General features: G+C 46.7%; 2 protein-coding genes across 2 annotated transcripts; both read left to right on the top strand.

Annotated features, from left to right (window-relative positions):
- Window positions 1-12,033: 12,033 nt before the first annotated feature.
- On the top strand, window positions 12,034-14,797 carry LOC120695424. The gene is made up of 2 exons (XM_039978679.1): window positions 12,034-12,319; window positions 14,205-14,797. Exons 1-2 carry the CDS (start codon window positions 12,148-12,150, stop codon window positions 14,486-14,488), a joined length of 456 nt encoding a protein of 151 aa, XP_039834613.1. The 5' UTR covers window positions 12,034-12,147; the 3' UTR covers window positions 14,489-14,797.
- Window positions 14,798-21,372: 6,575 nt separating this feature from the next.
- Window positions 21,373-22,883, top strand: LOC120695413 (peroxidase P7-like). Its single transcript, XM_039978674.1, has 3 exons — window positions 21,373-21,635; window positions 21,918-22,109; window positions 22,210-22,883. The coding sequence occupies exons 1-3, from the start codon at window positions 21,420-21,422 to the stop codon at window positions 22,768-22,770; spliced, it is 969 nt and encodes a 322-aa protein (XP_039834608.1). The 5' UTR covers window positions 21,373-21,419; the 3' UTR covers window positions 22,771-22,883.
- The last annotated feature ends 2,818 nt before the right edge of the window (window positions 22,884-25,701 follow it).

Raw genomic sequence — 25,701 nt, forward strand, 5'->3', positions numbered from 1 at the left:
ACCTATTCTGGACTGGCTCCCAGGCTAGTACGAGGTCCGAAGTTCCAGATGCATAGATCCAGGCAGTTCAGTGCTTGTTACAGAGTGGTGGAGTGTGTAGGCTTAGGGTGCGGAACCAGGCTAAGACGCTACACAGGGCTCCGGACCACTCCAGGAAACAAACATGACTTCACCGGACCTGGCTCCGACGTTCCAGACCCCTCCTAGCGGTGGGTGAGGTTATTCTGTCGTACTCGATCCTTTGAGATATGGAGCTGGATCTGCCGTGTAGGATTCAGGAAGCCAACCCTTGAGCTAGAACGAGGTTCGGGCTCCTAATTACCCAGCTCCGGGTACTAGAGCACTCGTTACAGGGTGGTGGAGTGTGTAGGCTTTGGGTACAGAACCAGCTAAGCGGCTACATAGAACTCCGGACCACCCCAGGAAACAAGCACCCCCTCTCCAGAGCAGGTCTCTAGGGGTCCGGACCCCTCTCCCAGCAGCAAAGGGGGTCCGGACCTGTACGGTAGTCCAGCAACTCAATACAGATCTTAGCTATAGCGACCAGAGTGGAAGTCCGTGCGGGGGTTAGAAAAGTAATATCTCGAGAATCGAAATGTGAAATAAAATTTTGACACAAAAACAGAACCGGGGTAAATCTTTCCTTTGCAACTTGATATACATGGCTTGCGCAATGAATGCCAGAGGCCGGATTTACGAGGGCGGACCTCTACCGCTCTGGGCCGCGCGTTAATGCTAGCCGACGGTGCGATGGATGCCAGAGGTCGGGTTTACGAATGCGGACCCCAACCACTCTGGGCCGCACGCTGATTCTATCTTATTACAAAGGAAAAATTCATTTCCCTACTCCTGCCTAAGTGTAAAACTTACGCAGATGCTCTATGTTCCATGGGTTGGGCAGCGGCACGCCATCTTCTGTGGCAAGACGAACACATCCGGGCCGGCATACTTCTGTAACCTTGAAGGGCCCCTCCCAGCTGGGGGAGAGTTTGTGGAGCCCTGGTCGGTTCAGGATCCTCCTCAGGACGAGGTCGCCAGCCCGGAGCTCCCTACTGTGCACGAACCGTTGATGATAGCGCCTGAGCGCCTGGTTGTAGCGTGCATTTTCGGATTGCTGCTCGCCACCTTCGTTCGTCAACAAAGTCCACATCGTCATGCCGCTGTTGTTCCTGCAAGGACTCGTCAAAAGTCTGGACCCTTGGTGAGCCCAGGTGAATATCCGGGGGAAGGCATGCTTCAGCCCCGTAGACCAGGAAGAATGGAGTCTCCCCGGTGGCTCGGCTGGGTGTGGTCCGGTTGCCCCACAGTACGCACGGAAGCTCGTCTACCCATTTGGCACCATGCTTCTTCAAGCAGTTGTAGGTGCGGGTCTTGAGGCCCCTGAGGATCTCTACATTCGCCCTCTCAACCTGTCCATTGCTGCGGGGATGTGCCATAGATGCAAAGCATAGCTGGATGCCAATGTCCTCGTAGTACTCCTGGATGAGTCTGCTTTTGAATTGGGTCCCGTTGTCCGCGATGATGCGGTTTGGGACGCCAAATCTGCACACAATGGACTTGAGGAATGCGACTGCTGATTTCTTAGTGATATTCACCACAGGGGTAACCTCCGGCCACTTTTTGAACTTGTCGATGGCGACGTAGAGGAACCGGTACCCGCCGACGGCCCGGGGGAATGGCCCCAGGATATCCACGCCCCACACGGCGAATGGCCATGAGGGCGGAATCATTTGCAGAGCTTGTGCCGGTGTGTGTATTTGCTTTGCATGGAACTGGCATGCTTTGCAGGACTTTACCAGCTCAGCCGCATCCTGGAGTGCTGTCGGCCAGTAGAAGCCATGCCGAAAGGTCTTGCCAACAAGCGTGCGAGATGAGGAATGACTTCCACACACGCCTCCATCGATCTCTGCGAGCAACTTGCGGCCCTCTTCCTGGGAAATGCACCGCATGAGGATACTATTGGCGCCACGGCGGTAGAGATCCCCTTCTACCACCGCGTAGCGTTTAGCCAATCGTACTATGCGCTCAGCGGACACATCGTCATCAGGAAGGATATTGTCTTTCAGGTAGCCACGGATCTCGGAGATCCATGCATCGGGACTTCCCTGAGCAGGTGGGAGTGGCTCTATGAGGTCTCCAGGATCCTCGACAGAGCTCACAACCCAGGGCGGGCACCACAGGTGGAGTGCCGCCGGGACCGCTAGCTTCGAGGTGCTAGCTTGATCCCCTTCACCCAGCTCGGCAGGCTGGGCGGTAGGTCTCAGCAACCGTCTTTCGAAGACACCCTCGGGCACGGATGCCCAGGTAGATGCTCTCGCGGAGAGATCATCTACAATCCCCTCACGTGGATGAGGTATGCCGCGAGCTGGGGATTGTTGCAGCTACAATTCCCTCGGACCTGCTTGATGATTAGCTGAGAACCCCCTTCACAAGAAGCTGCCGGACCCCCAGAGACAGGGCTTGTGTCAGGCCAAAGATCAGGGCTTCGTACTCGGCCATGTTGTTGGTGGCCTTGAACTCAAGGTCTACCATGTACTTCAGCTGATTTCCATTTGGGTCGATGAGGACCACACCAGCTCCAGCCCACTTCTTGCGGACGGACCCGTCGGAGAAGAGTGTCCAGTGGGGCTCGGTGAAGACTGGTGTCCTGATTTCCGGTTCCGGGGGTCCGGCGTTGAAGTCCGGACCCCCAGAATTGCTTGGGGAAGGAGTCCATTCCGCTATGAAATCAGCCAGGATTTGGCTCTTGACTGCATGGCGAGGCTGGAAGTCCAGTTGGAACTCAGCCAACTCTGCTGCCCACATGGCGATGTTGCCCGTGGCGTTGGAGTTGTGTAGGATCGCTCTTAGCGGGTAAGAGGTCACTACGACAACTCGGTGTGCCTGAAAGTAGTGGCGCAGTTTCTTGGACGCAATAAGTATGGCATAGATAAGCTTATGCATCTCAAGACTTCGCCTCGTGGAGGACCTCACTGACGTAGAAGACCGGCTTTTGGATGGTTCGGACCCTGGCGACCGGGTCCGAATCGCCCTTATCCACCACGCTAGGTCCTTGGGCCCCCAGCTGTTCTGGGTTCCCACTGGGACGAGGCACCTCCGGACCCCCTTGTCCGGGGTCCAGACCTTCAGGCAGAGGTGAGGCTGACGGGCCCCCATGTTCGGGGTCCGGCTCACCATCCTTGGCCGGGGAGACCCTGGTGTTCCCCTGGCGAGCTCGCTCCGTCCTCTCGGTGACCAGCACCATGCTGACCGCCTCTGCAGACGCAACAAGATACAGAAACAACGTCTCACCGGGCTCTGGAGCCACCAATATTGGCAGTGAGGTTTGATGCTGTTTCAGCTCCTGGAAGGCTTGTTCAGCCTCTTCAGTCCATGAGAATGGACCAGACCTCCTCAATAGCTTGAAGAAGGGAAGGGCCCTCTCAGCCAGCCTCGATATGAAGCGGCTAAGAGTGGCGAGAGATCCAATAAGCTTCTGGACATCCTTGATGCAGCTAGGAGGCCTCATTGCCTCAATCGCCTTGATCTTGGCTGGGTTTGACTCGATGCCTCGATGTGAGACCAGGAAACCCGGCAGCTTCCCTGCCGAGACGCCGAAGATGCACTTCTCGGGATTCAGCTTCGTGCGCGTGGCGCGTAACCGGTCGAAGACGAGGGACAGGTCCTCAACTAGTGTTGACCCTACCTTAGTCTTGACCACAATGTCATCAACATACACCTCCACAATATCTCTAATTAGATTATAGAAGGTTTTGTTCACAGCTCGTACAAACGTGGGTAAGGCATTCCTCAGACCATACGGTATGACAATATAGCAATAAAACCCATCCACTGTTACAAAAGCAGTATGCTTCCTATCCTCTCTAGACATCTGAATCTGGTGGAAACCAGAGTATGCATCTAGGAAAGACAAAAGGTCGCACCCGGATGTGGAGTCCATGATCTGATCGATACGTGGAAGAGGATAGGGTCTCTAGGACATGCCTTGTTGAGGCTGGTGTAGTCGATGCACATCCGAAGCTTCCCGTTGGCCTTTGGGACGACGACTGGGTTGGCCAACCACTCGGGGTGGTGGACCTCCTCGATGAAGCCAGCATGTAGGAGCTTGTGGACTTCTTCACAGATGAAGTTCTGCCGCTCCACGGACTGCTTCTGAGGCTTCTGGCGCACCGGCGTGGCGTCAGGGTAGATACTCAGATTGTGCTCGATCACTTACCTGGGGATTCCGGGCATCTGCGACGGTTCCCAGGTGAACACGTCCACATTTTCCCGGAGGAAAGCGATTAGCGCGTCTTCCTATTTCTCCTCCAGGTTTCCCGCGTTGCGGGTGGTTCTGGAGGAGAACACTCCGATCTGCACCATCTTTACGGGAACATCGTCCGGATCAGACGGCCGAACCTTAGGTGCCTTTGCAGGCGCCCTAGGTTGCGAGGTGGATGGGTCCTCCTTGGAACGTGCAGCCTCTGCCGCCAGAGCATGCAGTCTCTCAACTGCTGCGACAGCTGCGGTGCGGTCACCCCGCACGATGAGGACACCGGCAGGGGAGGGCATCTTCAAGACCAAATACCCGTAATGGGCAATGGCCATGAAGCGTAGAGAGCCGGCCGGCCAATGATGGCGTTGAACGGGAGGTTCACCTCCGCAACATCGAACTGAACGCTCTCTGTGCGGAAGTTCTCCTCGGTCCCGAACGTGACCGGCAGTGTGATGCTCCCCAGAGAGAACACCGGATGTGGGCCCACTCCAGAGAATGGGCGAGAGGGAGTCAGCTTGGACTCCGAGATCTGCAGCTGCTTGAATGCTGCATAGCTGATGACGTTGAGGCTGGCCCCACCGTCGATCAGCACGTGATAAAAGCTTGACGTTAGATATGACAGGGGCGGTGACTAGAGGTAGCACACCGGCCCCAGCCATATTCTCCGGGCAGTCGGATGGACCGAAAGAGATGGTGGTGTTCATCCACCTCTGGTGCGGCGCCGCCTTCGGGACCCCCGGCTTCACCGAAAGAACCTCTCGGCGAAGGGTCTTCACGTCCCGCCGGGAGACAAGCTCCCAGCTTCCGACGTACATTACGTACAGCTTCTTGCGGCGGTCGTCGTTGTCGGAGTTGGAGTTGTTGTCATGGTACACGCCCTTCAGCTCCCGAGCGGGGGATTGGTACCCCAGCTCCTTCTCCCTGGTTGGGGCCCCACTGTCGGAGGCCTTCTCCTTACCAGGCCGCTGGCGAGGAGGCGGTGAGCCATCCTTGGAGGACTGCTCATGCCGCCCACTGACCCGCTTCGCGAGCTTCTGGATCTCGCGACAGTCAGCGGCGCTGTGGCGAGCGGTGGGATGGACTGGGCCTGAACCTCCGCTGCCGCCTTGCGGGCGAGGGTTCTTGCCATGAGCGTTCTGGCCCCCTGCCGCAGCCGCAGCAGCTGGTGCTGCTGCTGCAACGGCTGGACCGCTAGGTTGCGGCTCCCCGCGACTCCGGTTCTTGTTCTTCTTCTTCTTGCCACTGCCCTGGGCAGTAGCACCGGAGCCACCAGCTTTGGTGTCTCCGTCTTGGGGGGCTGAGTGCCATGCACGGCCCTCAGCAGCTCTGGCACACTTGTCTGCCAGGGAGAAAAGCGTGGTAACGCTTTCCACCTCGTGCGTCGCCAGCTTCTCGAGCATCTTCTCATCACGTACCCCCTGTCGGAAAGCAGTGATAATAGACGCATCAGAGATATGAGGAATGCTACCCCGTACCTTGGTGAAGCGCGAGATGAATGCCCGGAGCATCTCCCCGGGTTTCTGCCTCACGACGTGGAGGTGAGCCTCCACACCATGCTGTTGTTATGCACTGGCGAAGTTCGCAGTGAACCTTGCACAGAGCTCTTCCCAGGACTGAATCGTCCCAGGAGTGAGGTTCATGAGCCAAGTCCGGGCTGGCTCGGTCAAGGCTACATGAAAGTAGCTCGCCATGACGGCGTTGTTACCACCAGCTGCTGTGATGGCGGTAACGTATACCTGTAGGAATTCCGACGGGTTAGTGGTACCGTCGTACTTCTCCGGCAGGTGCGGGCGGAACTTGGACGGCCATGCCACCGCGCAGAGGTGATCTGCCAACGCAGCACAGCCCACCCCAGCCACCGGGGTGCCCGCCTGTATCTGGGCGTTCACCGGAGGCTTGGGTGCTGCCATGTCCAAGTCAGCATTGAGGTTGTGGCCCTCAATGTTGAGACGGCGCTCTCGTGCCCTCTCCACGGAGATGCGGGCGTCCTCACCCGCACGCCTGCGGTTGAGCTCCGCCCGCAGGTCTTCTGTTCGTGCACCCCTCATTGTAGGGCAGCGCACAAATGCCGACGCACCGCCCTAGCGCCGGTGGTAGGGTACCATCGCATTGCCAGGCGGAGGTTGCTGCCCAGTCCTTGCAGAACTGGGGGAGGCCTGAGCCAGATGGAGGAGACGGTCAGCGTCGTCCCGCCACTGCCTCAGGGCGTCTGGCGAGGCTGCAGCAGCCGGAGGATTGCGAAGCAACTCCCTGGCCGCCGCCAGCGCTCCACCGCTCGCAGCTTGTGAGGGTGCCCTTGACGGGTGCCCTGACTCTAGCCGGCGAGCAGCGCGCGCTAGCGCCGACGGTGGCTGCTCTACGGGCACGGTTGCCCCTGGAGCAAGAACGCGAGAGGCGTGTGGCGTGGAGGACGCCACACCCTCCGTCATCTCCACGTCGTCCACCCGAACTATGGAGACGAGCAAGAGATGAACCGGAAACCCGCTAAACGCCCCCCTACCTGGCGCGCCAAATGTCGTGGTGTGGCAAACCACAGCCGGGTGGCGGAATGCACCCGCCTAAGCCCAGAGGGTGAGTACTCGGGGGTTAGCTAGTATTAGTTCGATCTCGCTCAAGAACACGATGAACACAGTAGGTTTAGAGTGGTTCGGGCCGCCGGAGCGTAATACCCTACGTCCACTGTGTGTTGTATTGCTTTGTCTCGAGAGAGTCTGCGAGAGCTTGGTGCTGAGTCCAGCGTGTGTCTGTGTGTGCTCGAGAGAGCCTGTTGTGTACAGCGAGCGCCTCCCTTTTATATCTCAAGGGAGGCGCGTACATGGCCGTTGGGTCCCCGACAGGTGGGCCCAAACGATGTAGTATAAAATGATGTACTGTTCATACATTATGTCGCTGCAGGCGGAGAAGATTTCTCTTCGGGATTTCCTTGCCTGCTCCTGGAATCCCCCGTTCAGCATGTCCAGGCGCTGTCTTGTTGAAACGGCGCTAGGCGTAGCTAGCGGCGTCGCCTGCCACGTAGCTGAACGGGCCGTGTAGCTTGCGGCGTAGGCGGCATAATGGAAAAGTGCTGTGCCGTCGTATCCAATTAATGCTGCAGACGGGCTCTGCGCAGGCGGCTGCACTGTGTACCTTGGTAATACGCGGTCCACAGTGAGGCCTGACAAAGGCTGCCCCGCGTGCCGCGGCGGCAGAGCACGCCTCAACCACCCACATTGAATGCGGTGGGGGGGGGGCGAGCCTTCAAGTGGGAGACCCGCGCCCGTGCCCGCGCCTGTGGGACACGTGGAGCCTCCGGACCCCCTCCCGGCGGTATGCTGGCTCTACTCGCGTGGGAGGTCCGGACAGACGCGGGGAGGTCCCGGAACCCTATGGGGGTCCGGGCCCTCGGCCGTTGGCTCGGAGCTTTCCCTCCTCATGGACACGTGGCGTCACCGGACCCATCCCAGAGCAGGGAGTGGGTCTGGGGCCGTTGGCTCGGTGAGACAGGGGCCTGAACCGTGGGGCCCGGCAGCTCCGCCCCTTATGGCGTAGTTACGGGTGATTATGTGAGTCATGCCTTGCTGCAGTAAGAGTGGGTATCTCTGCTACAGGGTACCGACAAATTTGATCTGCAAGTGATTGAAATAATAGAATATATTGAATGGAAAAATAATATTCATATCATTGAGTCCAATGTGAGGCTTTATCCGGGAAATTTCGAACATCATGTTCACTAAACATAACCACGAACGTGTGGTAAAGAGATCTGTCTAGGAAGGATTGGGCTAATAAGAGATATTCCTTAGAGGAGAGATTGATGGATATTTATAAAGAGGAAGAGGTATTTTGGCAGAAGAGAGGAGGGAGGAAGTGGTTGTTTGAGGGAGATGCCAATACCGGATACTTCCATGGGCTTGCTAATGGCCGGAAACGGAAATGTACAATTAAAACATTAGAGGGGGGGATGTTACTTCTGAAACTGCTGCTACTATAAGATGTTGTTTGGCAGCGAAATTGAATCTGCAGTATATGTAGCTGATGATTTCTGGGCTAGCCCCGTAGGACTCTCGGGCGCTGACAATGAGTGCTTGATCAGACCTTTCATCTTAGAGGAGTTGGAGCAGGCTGTTAAAAGAAATGAAAAACAATACATCCCTTGGCCCAGATGGCTTCTCCACTACCTTTTTCAAAGAGATGGCTTCTCCACTACCTTTTTCAAAGAGTTCTGGGATCAGTGCAAAGACTCTCTACTAGAGATGCTGAATGTACTGCATAAGGGTGAACTCGATTTATCCCGTCTTAATTATAGCATTATTACATTAATCCGAAAGTTAAGGGGCCCACAAATATCAAATAAGTCCGAACGATTTGCCTCTCGAACGTAGTTCACAAAATCATCGCTAAGGTCCTGACTGTCAAGCTGACAAGAGTTGCTGATAACATTATATATTGGCTTGAGCCAGACTGCTTTCATACCCGGTAGAAGTATTCTAGATGGCGTGGTCATGGTGCATGAGGTTCTGGACCAACTAAAAACTCAAAAGAGGAGGGGAATCATTTTGAAATTGGATTTTGAGAAGGCTTACGACAAAGTAAGGTGGTACTTTTTATATGAAGTAGCAGTCAAAAAAGGTTTTCTACATAAAATGGAATAGGTGGGTTATGCAAGCCACAACGGGCGGGGGGCGTGGGGTGCTGTCAATCTAAATGGAGAGTTGGGTGAGTTGTTTAGAAGCTACAAGGGAGTGAGATAGGGAGACCCCCTCTCCCCATTGCTATTTAACCTGGTCGTCGCTGCGCTTTCGGAGATCTTAAGTAAAGCAAAAGCACAAGGCGTAATCACATGACTTGTCCCGAAGTTAGTGGACGGGGGGATCACGTCTGCAATATGCGGATGACACTATACTATTCATCGAAGATTCAGAGAGTAATATAGCCAATCTGAAATTTCTTCTATTCTGCTACGAGGAGATGTCGGGTCTTAGGATAAATCATAACAAAGTGAAGTGTTTGTAGTGGCTGGAGACAGCCAACACACAGCGATGGTGGCGGACAAATTTGACTCTAAAATGGGGGATCTTCCCAGGAAATATTTGGGTATACCCATTGACAAAGACAAGCTGTCCAAGGAGAGGCTTACTGAACCCGGCCACCAAAGTAGAGAAGCGGCTTGAGACGTGGTAACGTGGACAACTCTGTGGGGGGGGGGGGGGGGGGGGGGGGAGGTGGTGTTGCTAAACTCTACCCTCTCTAGCATATTGATGTACATGATGGGGGTGTACTGGCTACATGAGGGTACCCAGTAGCGCCTGGATACAGCTAGAGCTCGATTCTTCTGGCAAGGGGTGGGTAAGAAGAAAAAGTATCATATGATCAAATGGGATGCGCTGAACAAACCAAAAGAGTTTCGAGGGTTGGGTTTCATTAGCACCAGAGCAATGAACATAGCGCTGCTTTCTAGGTGGATTTCCAGAATTGAGAGTGAGGAGGAAAGCCCCTGCAGACGGTTACTTAGGGAAAAAAATATTTGGGTGATGGTGGTCTCTTTCAAAGGTCGTACAGAAACAGCTCACAGTTCTGGCAAGATTGGCTGAAGGCGAAAGACTAGTATCACTTTGGTAGGGTGGTCAGCGTGGATAATGGCAAAATTATGAGGTTTTGGCTAGATGTTTGGGCAAGAGACTACAGTTTCAAAATTTTGTTCTCGAAATTATTTGGTATTTGCATAGAGCAGCTAATTAATTTCGGCTGAGGCAGAGTCCACGAAAGGCCTGGTAGCTCAAATTCAGAAGATCCTTAGGAATAATAGAAAGGGAGGAATGGCAGCAGCTGCAGGTCTACCTTAACGAATTGGTGCTAACATCCCATCCAGATAGAGTTAGATGGAAATATACAGTTCATTTGCTGTACAGATTCGTGGTGGATCCCGGATGTAGAGACCTACAGCTAATTGATATTTGGAACGCTGTTATGCCATTGAAAATACAGATTTTCTTATGAATGATGTTTCACGACAGACTACAAACGGTTGTTCAACTGAAAAATAGGAGGTGGGATGGCATGAAAGAATGCAAACTGTGTGGTGCGGTCGAAGACCTAGATCACCCTTTCTTTCAATGTCCCAATGCGCAATTTGCTTGGTTTGGTTGAGGGACACGATGGGGTGGAACTGTAGCCCAATTTCTTTAGTCGACTTCCTAAGTGAAAAAAGGGGAATACTGGGTAGAGCCCGAAGTAGGAAGATGACTTATATTTTGGCGGGTGTAGCCTAGGTGCTGTGGAAGGTGCGAAATGATTGGGTGTTTACTAATAAGTTGATTTCTTCGCCCACTATTCTCCCTTGCCGGATAGTTGGTGTCATGCAGAATTGGGGCAACATGGAGTCGAGGAGGGACATGGTGGAGAGAAAAGAGACATTGGGAAAGCTACAAGACGGTCTCGGGTTGCTGTGACAACCCTGGACGTAGGTGAAATTTGCTAAGGAAGTTAGCCCTCCGAGCTGGGCATAGTGTGCTATTGTTTCCTTTTAACTTAGCTGTTGCACCAGCTCCTATTTTGTGCGACGTTTAGCTTTCCTTTCTATCACGGGCCTCTAGCCATGAGCTGAACTTGTAAGTTGGTGCCCCCCAAGAGGAAGATAACAGAGAGAAGCGATGAAGATAGAGGAGAGCTCACCAGGCGGAGAAAGCATAGAATAGGGAGAGACAGGGGTGGGGAGAGAGAGGTGGGGTGAGGATAAGTCCTGGTGCGAAACGCGGATATAAACCTACATTTTTCCATGTGTATACGCTCAGCTGCAAACATATGCTCGCGAGTCGCATCCCGCCAACCTGGCTGTGGGGAAATGTCGAAAAAATCCGTATCCTGCGAGCCAAGCTTGGAGTGGCATTTGCATCCAATAGCCGGTCCAAGCAACCAATCATGACGAGATTGCACCCCATGGACCTGGTTGGACTGAATGCATGCACCCAGTCTGACCCCTAGTGCCTCAAGCACATGTCCTGGTCTAGTGGTTTATAGTGATTTTGAAACTAATTACTGATTCGGGACTTAAAGCACACTAGCTCTTGTTTGAGGCTTATGTTATTGGTCTATGGAGACTTGGAATTTGTCAAATTGTATTATCTAGTTTATGATCATCTTGTGATTGTTAGATTGAGTCACTGATTATGTCACTGCTTGGTGATTGTGTGTTTCTTGTGTGCTAGTGTAGTGTGTTGTATTGCCGTTACGGCTACCGCCTGCGCTAGATGCTTACCTGGTGGTAAAGTGACTACGGGAGCAGCCGAGCAGGACAGTCAACTTGTGGGACCCACCTAAACTCATGTCATGTTTCGTGTGTTCCAATTCGGATTCTCTTCGTATTTTTCTTTTCTCTAGTCAAACCACCCAAACTCTATTTATTTTTGTTTTTTCCATTCTTTTTTTTTGTTTCTTTGTTCTGAAACCAACCGGTGTGTTTAGTTCTCTCCACCAAAAATTTTACAACCCGCCATATCAGAGACAATATTTCTATGTAGAAGTATTAAATAAAATTTATTTACAAATTTTTTTACATAGATGAGTTGTAGATCGCGAGACGAATCTAATGAGCTTACTTAATTCATGATTTGCAATAGTAATTTTACGGTAACCATTAACTAATCATGAATTAATTAAGCTTATTATATTCATCTTGCGATTTACAACCTGCCGTACAAAAATTTTTGTAAATAAATTTTATTTAATACTTTTAGATAGTAAAATTTTATTTAAAATAATTTTAGAGGAGCAAACTAAAACACACCCTTCGTCTCTTCGAAAGTCGAAAGTCGCTCGACGCACCTATCGGCAGCGGGGATTGCATCTGCAGCAGACAGGGGAGTCCACGGCACGGCTCGGTTTCATTCCACCAACCAAACCGATCCGTCCCAGCCATGGCCGCGGCCCTCCCTCGCCGGTGGCAGCTCCTCCTGCTGGGCCTCGCCCTCGCCGTCCTGCTCGCGGCGGCCCCGGCGGCCGAGGCGTGGACCGGGGAGATCTGCGGCCGCGTCGTCTGCGACGTCTGCGGCGACGCCGCCATCGGTCCCGAGGACCACGCCCTCGAAGGTCAGTCAGCCGGTCAGCCCCCTACAATTACCTCATCTCCCCTCGTGCGGATCTATCGATCGCCCTCTGCGCTGCGGGCTGTAGTTCCCGAGCTGGGTTTCGTGTGCCCGCTCCAGCGGATCTCGGGTTAACCGCTTCAGGTTTCGAAAATTTCGGCCGTCCGTCTACCTCGAGTGAATTGTTAGACGTTGAGGAGAGCAGCGAATTGTCTTGCTGCTACAAATATTCGTACCAGAAAGAGGGTGATTGGTATTGTAGTTGGGGGTTGGGGTGGGGAGGGGGGGGGGGGGGGGGGTGGGGTTAGGAAACCTCGGGAGGATTTACAGTCTCTATTATTGAGGAATTCGTTTGTCAAGAAATTAAATTGGGTTATTAGCGAATGGGGCATAAGTTTATCGATGCTTAATTGTTGTGTCAATTTGTTGTCTCACATGCTACGTCCCTTGTTTTAGCCAGTGAGGAGTATATAGATGTGTAAAGTGGTGCATGCATATACCTGATACCTCACAGTTTCTCAAGCTTGTTTGTGGTAAAGCAAATTAGTAGTAGTAGCTACGAGTGCGAGTAGTAGTAGAACTCTAATCGTGCTGTGATTAGTAGTAGTAGTAGTAGTGGCGCTCTATGTTTTAATATCCCTTTGTTCACTCTTGTGCCTTCATTAGTAACCGCAAATTAGAGCATAGAAATTCTGATATAAACCATATAGTGCAGCTGGGTGGATGGTTGAATATATCATCCATGTAATAGACTTATTGGAGAGACTATCTGGGAAACTTTTAGGAGCTTATGGACCTTTTGTAGAGCATAATTCTCTGGCTTCCAGCAAATTGCCTAATATTAGTTTGTTAGTTTTAAACCAAATCATCTTCTGTAGTAAAAATTATAGTGAGCTAGTTGTGGTGCCTAATTGCCAATCAAGTCATAGATACATGACTGGATGTTGGATTGAGTCTAAACCACAACGATGATGCCATCTCTTCATAATGTCAATTATGCATTTTTTTGGATGGTATGCTAGAGAATATCTTTGGGCTTGGTATCATGCTCTTTTATCAGGCATTTCCTTGTTTCATTACTCAGCACACCTTGTGCATTATCAACCACAGCAACTCTTACGACAAATCTATGCAGCGATGACATATATTATCTTCCATATTCATATTGGAGATGTAGGTAGTGAGCTTTGCTAGGGAACTTCACTAAAATTATTTGATGAAAAGAAACTTTTTTCTTTGTATTGTCATTCTGAGTGATTTATCATTGTGGCTACTGTCGCTATGAGTTGCTAGAACATATTTATTAGTTCTGAGACAGTACTGTCCGTTTTTGTTAAGAGGGTGAACTACTGAGAATCAGCACGAAACAATATGCAACATTCCGGTTCACATATTTTTTCCTTTTAATATAAAAGGAACTCATGGATACACTGCAACTTTGTATATAAGTTTTGTAAAAAGGGTGGCTACTGAAAATCAGCACCGAACACTGTACAACATCCAGGCTACATACATCTTTAGTTAGCTTCTTCTGCTGTCAGTTAACACTAGAATGTTAGTCTTGGTTTGCCATGAGTAAAAGCAAATTTCTAGAACATGTCACAAGCATGACTTCATATTTTGAAAATAAGAGCTGGAAGTGCCAAGTCCTGTTAATGTGAATGTTGGGTCAAACTTTTTTCCATTGCTCTGGTCCACCCTTCAGTCCTTTCTGGATGAGAAAAGAAATACCTCCCAATGGAGTCGTGTTTAGTTTATGTGAGCATCGCGCAAGCCATAAAGTATATCTCAGTATTTATTCCATTGTGCTTTCTTAATTTTGTTCAATATGTGCAGTTGAAAGTGCTCTATGATCTTTATTCTCGTCTTTGTGTTTGTCTCTCATATAGGAGCTGAGGTTGCTGTACTCTGCATCACAAAATCAGGCGAGGTTATCAACTACCAAGCCTTCACAAACTCCAAGGGCAGATACAGCGTTGCAGAGACGATGCCAGAGAGCGACCGGTGGGAGTCATGTTTGGCAAGACCGATCAGCAGCTTTCACCAGCACTGCACTCGGAGGGGCGACACTCACTCTGGGGTGAAGTTCACTTACAGCAAGCCTTCAGGAAACTCACACACCGTCAAAACTTTCCTTTACAAGCCCGCCAACGCCCCTCTGTATTGTAGTTAAACAGTCCCACCACATTTGTTTGGAAAGCAATTGATAGGAACATACAAGAAGGATATGTGTTAGTGCCTTGGCTCCATATATAAGTAAAAGTAAACATGGTTTGAGTTGTACGTGGGAGTTTTCAGATGTGAATGGAGATGTGTTGTCTCTTACAGCCTGTGATCACCTGTACTTGCAACGAGACAGATGTATGCTTCATGATCATGAATCAGCATATGATTGTGGAGTGTTGTATATGGTTTGTGAGTGCTATCATGGCCAGTATTATGTGCCATCATCTGATACTTAAGCAAAATGTTGCTTCACAAATGCACCACTTCGTACATTTAAATCTTATTGTATTTATCGATATGAAAATAAAAATACCTTGTATATATACTCCCTAAATATCTTGTTTTGTGTGCTGTCGGACGCCATGGGCTCAGGTGACGATCTCTGACTGGATCAGCGCCCTCGTCGACAGGTGCTGCACTGCACATCATCCTCACCTTCGTGGGCGAAGCCCCGTCACACGCACAGTCCTCCCAAGGCGATGGCGGCCTCCATGGGTCTGTGTTCAAACCCTTTCGTTCATGGACAGCTAAAAGCACTAAAACAGGCGTCGTGCTTGGTTAATCTTGATAATCTAATATTTTAATAATAATTTGTGTATATCTAATTTTTGTAGAGATTAGCTCTTTGGTCATACTAATACTCGTGCCACAATTTTCTATGGATCGCGCCACATACTTTGGCATGATCCACCTGTCATGTTGGCCCGCGCATACACTATTAACCTGTATACAAACTTAAACGACCGATTCTTTCTTTCTTTCTCCTCCTCCTTTCTTTCTTCCCCAACCAAACTCGAGCTCCATGTACCGCCCTTCCTCTGCTGGCGAATAGGCCCATGAAGAGGCACATTTCAGAAATTTCAAAGTTGAAAATATGCATTTAAATCTATCAGATTTTAATTTGAGGCAAAATACAAATGACAAAGCTACTGCTATGTAATTCAAATTTAACAGTAGACAAATCATGATGAGCTGCAACAAACTCAAGTACAAATCCATCACACTTACAGATTAGTGCTCCATCCTCTTGAAGATTGTATTATCTTGAATTTATGTTCACTCTTGTTTCATACTTTTGTTCTACGTGGTGTCATTTCTTTGGGTCAAATCATGAATAGAAGAATGTATATTTTTTTTTGTAAAATCAAGGTATATCATAATTTTGTTTTTTTCGTGACTACTCAATTGTTTTTGTTTGGTTGTCATCGATTCATGCATTTTGCTCCCGTAATTGTTTATCATGTGTTTGTCTATTGGATTGGCCATGACTGATTTTGTGCGGGCCTTGGCTTCCTGCGTAGTTTCATTAACTGTTACCAAGACTCTGAATTTGGTACCGAGGTTGATGAGCGTCATAGGAATCAAACTCCTCTCGCATTCTATGGAACTCACCCCTCTTCTCTACTCATAATGACCCTGCCATATCATGGAATTTGCTATTATGATATAATATTTAATACCTGTAAAACTCTTCATGAAACTCCATTGAGACTGATCTAACGAGCACTACGGTGCAGTGCATCATGTCCAAACAAAGGTCCACAACTCCACATGTGCGCTCAACGAGATGGAGTTTCCCTTCTCAAGCACCACAAACGAAACAAAAGGATCATAAGGATCTCCTTATGGCCATGGCCTTGCAGGGACGCTATACATCACTTGTGCTATAAATGTTGGATCCATCGTCTGAAGACGAACGAACATGCCAAAAGTTAATGGGCCCAATTGCTAGACCGATCCCCTATCGTGGCAGGTGCTGTAAGTGGTTAGGAAGGGCTAGCACACTGCATTCTTTATTTATTTTTTCTTTTGTATTTCTTTCTTCCTATTTTTTCTTTACATCTTGTTTCCAATGCACTTTATTTTTCTTTCCAATCACAGAGAGATATTGTTTATCCTTATTTTCTTTCATTATTTCATTCTCTTTGTTCTTTCATAAATTTGTTTCCACTTTTACTTCATTTATTATTTATTATTTTTATTTTTTTACTCCATTATTTTTCTAATTGTCCAATTATTTCAATTATTATTATTCAGTTTTCATTCTTCCTTAAATCTGTTACTTTAATATATTAATTTATTTTTTCTTGAATCATAATATATATTCTATATCTATAATTTATTTGTTTCAAATTTATTCATATTTTATGTCATTATTTTCTATCTTCTTTATTCTTGTTTTCTTTCATTATTTCCCTTTTTTCTACATGCTAGTTTTTGCTATAAATACATTGATATTTTATGTTTCTTTATTTATGTTAACATCTGGTTGCCATTTGATAATTTTATATTATTCTTTATTTTGTTATTTTTATCAGTCCTATTTTTTCATTCTTTGTTCAATTATCTTCCTTTATTTCACATAATTAAATTATATTATCAATTTTCAGCCATGGAGATCTATCTTTTATTTATTCATTTTGTAGATAAAATTATGAATAAGTAAAAGCTTAATTTATTTAAAAGTGTGAGCTATTTTATTTTCAATGTAGAACCATTTGTTCGCGGTGTTAAATTATTTATTCGTTAATACAAACCATTTGTTCGTGCATATAATATTTTGTTCATGGTACTCGGTTTTTATTACTTATTCTATATAATTAAATATTCATGATGTTCAAAATTTTATTCACAGTGCACTATTATTTGTCTGCTGGGTTCGATTGGGTCAGTTGGATCCATGCCACTACAATTTCACGAAGTTGGATTTCATGTTGAAATCCATGCCATTGAGTGGCATGATTTTCAACGTGAAACCCAATTTCACGGAGTTGTGGTGGCATGAATCGAATTTTCCCTTAATATTTTGTTAGCAAAAAGATATGCATTTTCTTGCAGTAGTAATATGTTCAAGTTTTATCAAAAAAATGTTTCAAAAATAAAGTTGTGCAAACATCATCAGTGTAGTCTTGTATTGAAGATCTTGATGCAAGAAATACAATGGTGTGATCGGAATTTAATTTGAATATTTGTTCTAGGATTTATAGATTTCTTATTTCAAACTCGTTTGCATGCAAGTGATGTCATTGTTTGCCTTTTCTACATTAATGTACCTGTCGGTCCTTCCTCCCTTACGTGGTGCAATAATAAATAGTGGGCTGTATATAGCAGGCCCATCTAGCTAATCGCGCTTTAGGTAATGAAATGAAATTGTATCGTCTCAAGCGACACATAGTTGCTCCCGTGGCCTTGGCCCTGCTCCCGCCAGCCTTCAACGGTTAGCAGGTTCCGTATTTCTTTGTTTGTTGTATTGACAGCTGTTTTCTAGTTGATGGTATAGTATGCTTTTCAACAAAATTTTGGTGTTTATATGTCTGTATAAAATTGACTAGATTTTGTTTGCTGATCACTTATATTTTCTTCCCAACGTGCTATGTGGTATGATTTTATAGGTCGAAAATTTTGATTGATACACAAACAAAAATTACTCGAGTGTTGTCTAATCACTCCTTTAATTTTTTTTGTTGGATGGTTTAGAAGATATTTCAGTTTTAAGATGGTGGAAACTCTATTCAGTTTTCTACAATTTTAGAGGCCGAATCAGTTCTTCCGATGAATGACGAAGCTGTACAATTTTTTGGCAAGATTTCCAAATTGTTAAAGAACACATCAGTTAGTTAAGCAGAACACCAGATAGCGTTGCTCTTATTGGACTGTCAGTCCCGTCTGTGAGAGGTTCTGTGGTTGTGGGTATTATTTGACCACCTTAGATGCCAAATCTAAAAGAATATAGCTACAAAGTTAAGCTATATATTAGGGGTTTCAAGCTTATATTTTCGTTTGAGATTTTCCGGATGAGTACTTTAGTTGCAATAAAAATGTGGATGGACTGTCTGAGCTTCTGTGACAGATTCAGAGCATTGTTATGTTCAGTGAAGGATTTGGAAACCTTTAGTGACCTCATAAAATCAGCATCTTTGTGAAAGTCGGAGATTTTGTTATCTGTCCGTCTATTCTAAATTACAGGTCTAAATTACAGTTCGTTTCAATTTTTATAGATATAGAGTTTTTTATACATATATGTTTTTTCTAGATACATTATTTGGATCAGTGGACTAACTTTAGCCCATGGAAGGGGGGAAATAACATTTCTATATTTTTATGTACCCGCATAGAGTTTAATCCATCGATCCAAATACTACGAACTAAAGTTTAGTCACACGAAGTTTAGTCCGAACTTAAATTGAGTACGAGATGATCTACTAAATAGGATCTAAGTATCTCATTCCAATTCGAACATGGACTCTATTACCTACCAGCTAGCAGCCAGCTCCACTACTACAAAAATCATTTTTAGAGGCAGTTAAAAACATATTTTCAGAGATGGGTGCAATACCAGTCTCTAGTTCTCGCAGTTAAAAATCGATTTGTAGAGGCGGGTAACATGCCTTCCCCTACAGATATCAACCATCCATACAAATTATTTTTCAGAACATGAAAAAAATTAGAAATAGAATTTGAAAACAACAAAAGAAAAAAGAAAAAATATATCGCTGCTAACCGGCCACAACCACAAGCCCCTATCTCCTCTGTTGTCAAGGTACGATTTTTTTGACAAGATATGCACACTTGCAAAAGTCGGGATTCGAATTGCCAACCTCAAACTTCGTGTGTACCTTTTACCACCACACTACACAATCACTTGTGGCTATATAGGGTATACTATTTATTTATATTAACTCTAAAATTGATTTGTAGTGGCATGTGACTTCATTACCCGCCCTACAAATCCATTTCTAGGGGCGGGTGACGCCACCATCCGCCCATAAAAATATTTTTCTATTTTATCCAAAAATTCATTTAATCTTTAAATATAGCAAAACAAATAAAAAGTGAAACTTCTACACTATGGTTATTATGAACTATAGAAACGTAAAAATATGCTAAGTATATTTCAATGTTTATAAATGTTAAGATTATGGAAACCTCAAAATTTTACTTGAGTTATATGAGATGCTATATAGTTATTGCTATTAGAGAACTTATAATATTTTTCTTGGACCATTAAATGGCCTCAAATGAAAACATTATCAACTATAAAGTTTTAGATCTCGTCATTCTCTGCAATTTTGATATAAAGTTTGACTCATTCGAGATCATATGAAAACATTATTAATTATTTTGGTGTGGAACCATTTGTAGGGCGGGTCATGCCTTTTCAGGGGCAGGGTGATGGCGTCACCTACCCCTAGAAATGCATTTATGTTCCAATAGGTTCGTATCGACCTAAGCAATGAGATAGCAGTAACATTTATCATGGTACATGTGTATTTTCAAATTAAAAGCTAACTATGCATGCCCGTGCGTTGCTACGGGAGGCAATAGTAATTTAAAAAAGATACAATGGTATGGATTGCTACAGTAGCTTCCCTTACTTTGTAGCAACGGATTATATTTTGATCTACCTAGAAAAAAAATGGAGCGCGTTGCTAAAAAATCATTTTTGTAGTATAAAGTTTACTTATAATTCAGTCTCGTTATTTGTCAAGGTTGGACGCCGGCCGGCCGGCCGCCCGGAATGATGGCCGGCGCGTTGGTCCATCGCTCCTGCGCACGTACGTTACGGTCCTGCATGTGCATGTTGCTGCTGCTGTACGGTGTGCGGTATAGTAGCTCATCATATTCCACTCATATACTGTATCCTAATCGAGGTCAACATTCCCCATGGCTTCGATGATGATCTTCGTGTTGAGTTGACCTAGCTAGGCGCGGTCCAGCCCGAAGCGAATCAGATTGTGATTGTTGGACGCACATGCAAAGAATCTTTCCCACGCCGCCGCGCGCACAAAGCATTATTTCGATCTGATTATAGCTAGGGTTATAGTTGTGTCTTTGGACCATCAAGAGAAAGAAGAAAATAATTTATTACTCGTATAGACCAACTCTCATGTTTTTACGAAGCCCAGCATAAACATATATGCTCCTATGTATACACACATGTGCACATCTTACCCCCTTTATTTGCACATAGAGAGACTGGACCGGCCCCTCTTGGAATCTATGAAGACATACCACAAGCACCTTGCGGTGGAGTGGCATTTCACCGCCCACCTTAAAAAGAAATAGTGTGTCTGAAATAAATTTCAAAAAAATACGAACACTCAAATTACCCTAATAGACATATTACTAGTTAATATGCTTGTGCGTTGCTACGGGTAAACTTGGTATAATAATCGGATATATTGGTGTGTGTTAATTTGTAGGTTTGGTCTGACTCTCATACAGGATGGACTAATACTCATCTGTCAATAATACAAGGCGGACCAGACCAAATGGACCACACCAAAAGTTTATGTGAAAACATTACTCTCTTTAGAAATAGACTAGGCAATTATGCCCGTGCGTTGCTACGGACAAATTTTTTATAATTATCGGATACATATACGTGCCCGTGCATTAATTTGTAGGGACGTACATGATCGAGTCGTGGATAGAGGGGTCTGATCCGACTCGCATATGTGATAGACTAAGACCCACCTATCAATGACATGAGACCGACCAAACCAAACGGAACAAACCAAAAATTTAAATAAAAATCTAACCAACTTGGTTCGTGGCTTCTCCAAATTTTTGGTTGGGAGAACGATGATTATTCTTTTTTTTCCCCGGCCGATGCCACCGGAAGATGGTTGCACGTTACCCAGCGGCGGATACGGGAATTCAGGACAAGATTCCTAAACACAGATAAGTTGGCCTAGATTTTTCACATGGGGAGGAGCGAAGCATAAGCTACCCCATCCATCCCCATGTACATGCAACGCCGCAGGAGCACTATAAATAAGACACCACAGACAGACACCGTCTCATCAGCTAATGCCAGTCGCAAGGAAGAAGCTTGCCAAACTTGTTGCAATTATCGTGTGAGCCAGCAGCACGCCATGGCTTCGTCCACGAGCGGCCATTGCCTGTTCCTCGCCGCCCTTCTCCTCCTCTCCTCCGCAGCCTACGGCCAGCAGCTCTCGACGTCGTTCTACGCCACGAGCTGCCCGTCGTTCGAGTCCACCGTGCGCTCCGTTGTGTCCAGTGCCATCGGCTCCGACCCCCGCATGGGCGCCTCCCTCCTCCGGCTCTTCTTTCATGACTGCTTCGTTCAGGTATTTCGTCTCCGCGGATAATAAGGGTGCAAATTGGTGATTCTTAGTTGTATCTTCAATTCTTTTTAGTTTAAAATTTTGCACTACTTCTTCAAAATATAATTCTATTTTAGAGAAGTGGTACGGTGTAAAATTTTGAAAAAAAAGAATTGAAGGTGCACCTAATCAGAATCACCAAATTTCACCTTTAGCGGATAATGCTGGACGTCTTGAAACATCGATTAACTTTTGCGACGGTGACATCAATTAATTTGGTAACGTCGTCGTTGCGCCTGCGGGCAGGGCTGCGACGCCTCCATTCTTCTCGACGACGTGGGGACCTTCGTCGGCGAGAAAACCGCCCTCCCGAACGCCAACTCCGTCCGCGGTTACGACGTCATCAACAATATCAAGGCGGCCGTCGAGGCCAGCTGCCCCGGCATCGTCTCCTGCGCCGACATCGTCGCCCTCGCCGCCAGGGACGGCACCGTGCTGGTACGTGCCGGCCGGCCGGGCCACCCAGAGCCAGCAGATCGACGCAGCAATAGAATCATACACCATTATCGAAAGTTCTTACGCTTGTCAATCGTTGCAGCTCGGTGGTCCAACCTGGAACGTGTCTCTCGGCCGGCGCGACTCGACGACGGCAAGCAAGGACGAAGCGAACCGCGACCTCCCCTCGCCGGCGGCCAACCTCAGCGCGCTCATCACGGCGTTCGGCAACAAGGGTCTGAGCGCGCAGGACATGACGGCCCTCTCCGGCGCGCACACCGTCGGCTTCACGCAGTGCCGGGTCTACCGCGGCCGCATCTACAACGACACCAACATCAACCAGCCGTTCGCCAAGCTGCGCCAGAGCAACTGCCCGGCGACGCCGGGCGTCAACGACACCGTCCTGGCGCCGCTCGACCTGCAGACGGAGCTCGCCTTCGACAACGCCTACTACGGGGATCTGCTCAAGAGCAAAGGCCTGCTCCACTCCGACCAGGAGCTCTACAACGGCGGCTCGCAGGACACGCTGGTGAAGAAATACAGCTCCAACAGTGCCGCCTTCTTCGCCGACTTCGTCACGGCGATGATCAAGATGGGGAACATCAACCCGCTCACCGGAACTAGCGGTCAGATCAGGGCCAACTGTGCTGTGGTTAATAACTAATTAACAGCAGCAGAATGTATGCTACTGGTTGTCTCTGTATGAGAGGCCACACGCACGCTACCTGTTCGTTCAAAAGCAAGTTGATGTCTATAATTAATAACATTTGAAGAATGGTATCCATTTTCTTGTCATAAAGATCATATATTTAACATCCGTAAAACATATTGAGTCAGCTCCAATGTACAATCTTCTATACAAAATATTATTTTTACAAAGATTTCAACTTTCACTACAAATATGATGATAAAAAATGTGACACCTTGGTCCGTGCCTTTTGAACAAAAGAATGACGATCAAACCAAAAATATTTGGATAAATTTATTTTGAAGTAGAAAAGAGTCCAAATATTCAAATAAAAAAAGAGCTAGCTACCCATGCTATTTGCACGAGCCATCTTACTAATTATATTAATAAGGGAGTGTTGAAAGAAACCACCATGGTCACTGAGAGGATCTAGAAATTACCGTGTTAATCTAAAAAGAGAAGGATTTATAACATTGAATTTTATAAAGATCCAACGGTCTAAACTAACTCAAGAGTCCATCTCAAATTCGATTAATAAATAGCTGATTTTAGAATTAAAAAAATATGCAAATTAGGACATGATCAAAGAGTCCACGCCGAATATGATTAGCTAAATTCTAAATTAAAAAAATAAGTCTTCACTGAAAAGTTCATATCGAATATATATAGTTAATCTAAAAAGTAAAGATTTACACTGTTGGATTTTATGAAGACCTAATAGTTTAGGCTAACCTTGAGAGTCCATGTTCCACAAAAGAGCTGAGAGCATCTAGAAATTTATGCGAATCTAAATCCCGTATGATTTAAATTTTTTCATCTAGGCTGACATTAAGAGTCCATGTTTGATAAAAGAAGTAAGAAATTGTCATGTTAATAATAATAATAATAATAATAATAATAATAATAATAATAATAATAGAGTACAACTTTATTAGAATGTTTGGAGAAAAATCAACGGCTCACGTCGCACAATCCGACGGCTGGGAAGGCATAGGCACCAAGAGGCACCAAAAAGAGAGGCACCCGGTATGCACCCAGTGCATACTAAATGGTAGGCCCGTATGCACCAGGTGCATACCGAATTGGTGGGACCCGCACCAGGGGAGATGAGGTGGGATAATTGTCTTTCCGAATTTTTTTATTTGATCAAGGGTACAATAGTAAATCCATAATTGTGTGAATAACGTTTCGAGTAGTATAGTTTAGAATTGAATGGTGGATCTAATATAGTTTGAGCCGTTTATGAGTTAGACCCTACAGGTGGCGGCGATTTGGATGAACCCTAAGCGGCGGCGATTTGGATGAACTCTAGGCGGCAGCGAACCTTGATCCAGTTGAACCCTCGCAGCCACTGCAAACCTTAGCGGCCTCCGATGACAACAGCTCCGGTGGTCGGTGCGCCGCGTCCATCCATCCAAGAGGATGGTGCAGGGATCTGGTGTCAACTCTGGTGAATCAGATAATCCCTCATCAGATTCCTACAACATTACTTCATCTTGCCAATGCTTTGATCTATATCCTTTGTTTCCCTACTGATCAGTGTCATTTTTGTTTGGTAGGGGGGAATCCAACATTTTGTTTGGCCACCAGAGTTCCAGCAAGTTGCATGTGGCATTTGGCATCTGTATTGTCTGGAGGCAATCCAGCTGAGGAATGATGCCGTTGAAGAGAAGGAAGTTATGCTTTCAGAATAGGATCAGCCATGAGATGTATGACAATTAGTCAAATCTATGGGTTCATCATGTGCATGTTTGGGGTGATGATGGTTGCCATACTATTTGGAACATTCCTGAAGAAGTAGGTTGGTGTAGCACTGTTCATGCTCATTTTGCATGAACAATGACTTGTTCAGAGGGAGGTTGTAGTGGACGCATGGGTGTGTGAACTGAAGTAGATGCAGGTCTGGACTATGCATGGTCTAGTGGTAATAGAGCCTTTTTTGTGTGAACTGAAGTAGTTGTGTCTCCTTTAGCTATGTCTCTTTTGATGTTCAATGATTGCTGTAATTGAAGATGGCTATGGTAAAATGCGTGATATTTTGTTGTTTGATAATCAACTTGCTAAATTTGTGATTGAGCATGAGAAGGACAGGTTACATGTTAAACAGAGGACTACAATCATTGTTCATATAAGGTCTGCAATGACAATACAACATTGCATTAATCCACCTAACTTCACAAAGCAGGCATTGTTGTTCATCAACGGAGATCAGATCATTGGCATTCACCAGCATAGCTGGACACCACAATCACCGGACAACTTTGGAAGGAGCACCGGTCGGACTGTTGCTGCCATGTACACGCACAGCCCAACTGGTGGCCCACGAAGTGGGGCTCATCTCGAAATATTGACAAGTAATATAAACGGTGACCACCGGTCCAACCGGGTGAGTGCAGTGCAATCCATGTTTACAGCATTCACCGGTTAGATCTGTTGCGGCACCGTGCATCATTCACCGGTTTCTGGAGTGCAAGGTAACATTCCAAGTTAAATGCACTCACCGGTTAGACAACCGCCGCACCGTATGATCTTTCTGGTAGAGTAGGAGGGTCAATTTCGAATCGGTAGGCTCACAGATGCCTAAAATATGGTCCACTACTCTAGAACGGTGAACACGAGTCCAAATGGTGTTCGTAAAGAACATTTTCATCAGGTTTTCTGATGAATCCTTTAGAAAATGTACTATTTGTCCACGAGTCCAACCGGTGAGTGCAGTAAAAGAGGATCACGTCCAAAATCATGTCTTTTGAGTACATACTCAAAGTCTTTCACAAGTTAGCGCCAAACTAAACCTTGGTCGTGCAAGGTCTTGGGGGGGTTGAAGAACATTTCACTGGAAACATGGAAGATGTTGCAGCACATTTTATCGAGGTCCTTAATGAGTCCAGGCAATATCAAATCGTCCAT

Source organism: Panicum virgatum, chromosome 1K, assembly GCF_016808335.1.
Source record: "Panicum virgatum strain AP13 chromosome 1K, P.virgatum_v5, whole genome shotgun sequence".
Lineage (NCBI taxonomy): Eukaryota > Viridiplantae > Streptophyta > Magnoliopsida > Poales > Poaceae > Panicum > Panicum virgatum.

What these genes read in the sequence shown, in the direction of transcription:
- LOC120695424 (XM_039978679.1), top strand. Translation starts at nt 12,148, where the DNA reads ATGGCCGCGGCCCTCCCTCGCCGGTGGCAGCTCCTCCTGCTGGGCCTC. An exon ending in CGAGGACCACGCCCTCGAAG is followed by an intron (nt 12,320 to 14,204) that starts GTCAGTCAGCCG and finishes TCTCTCATATAG; the next exon opens with GAGCTGAGGTTGCTGTACTC.
- LOC120695413 (XM_039978674.1), top strand. Translation starts at nt 21,420, where the DNA reads ATGGCTTCGTCCACGAGCGGCCATTGCCTGTTCCTCGCCGCCCTTCTC. An exon ending in TTCATGACTGCTTCGTTCAG is followed by an intron (nt 21,636 to 21,917) that starts GTATTTCGTCTC and finishes GCCTGCGGGCAG; the next exon opens with GGCTGCGACGCCTCCATTCT. An exon ending in CCAGGGACGGCACCGTGCTG is followed by an intron (nt 22,110 to 22,209) that starts GTACGTGCCGGC and finishes CAATCGTTGCAG; the next exon opens with CTCGGTGGTCCAACCTGGAA.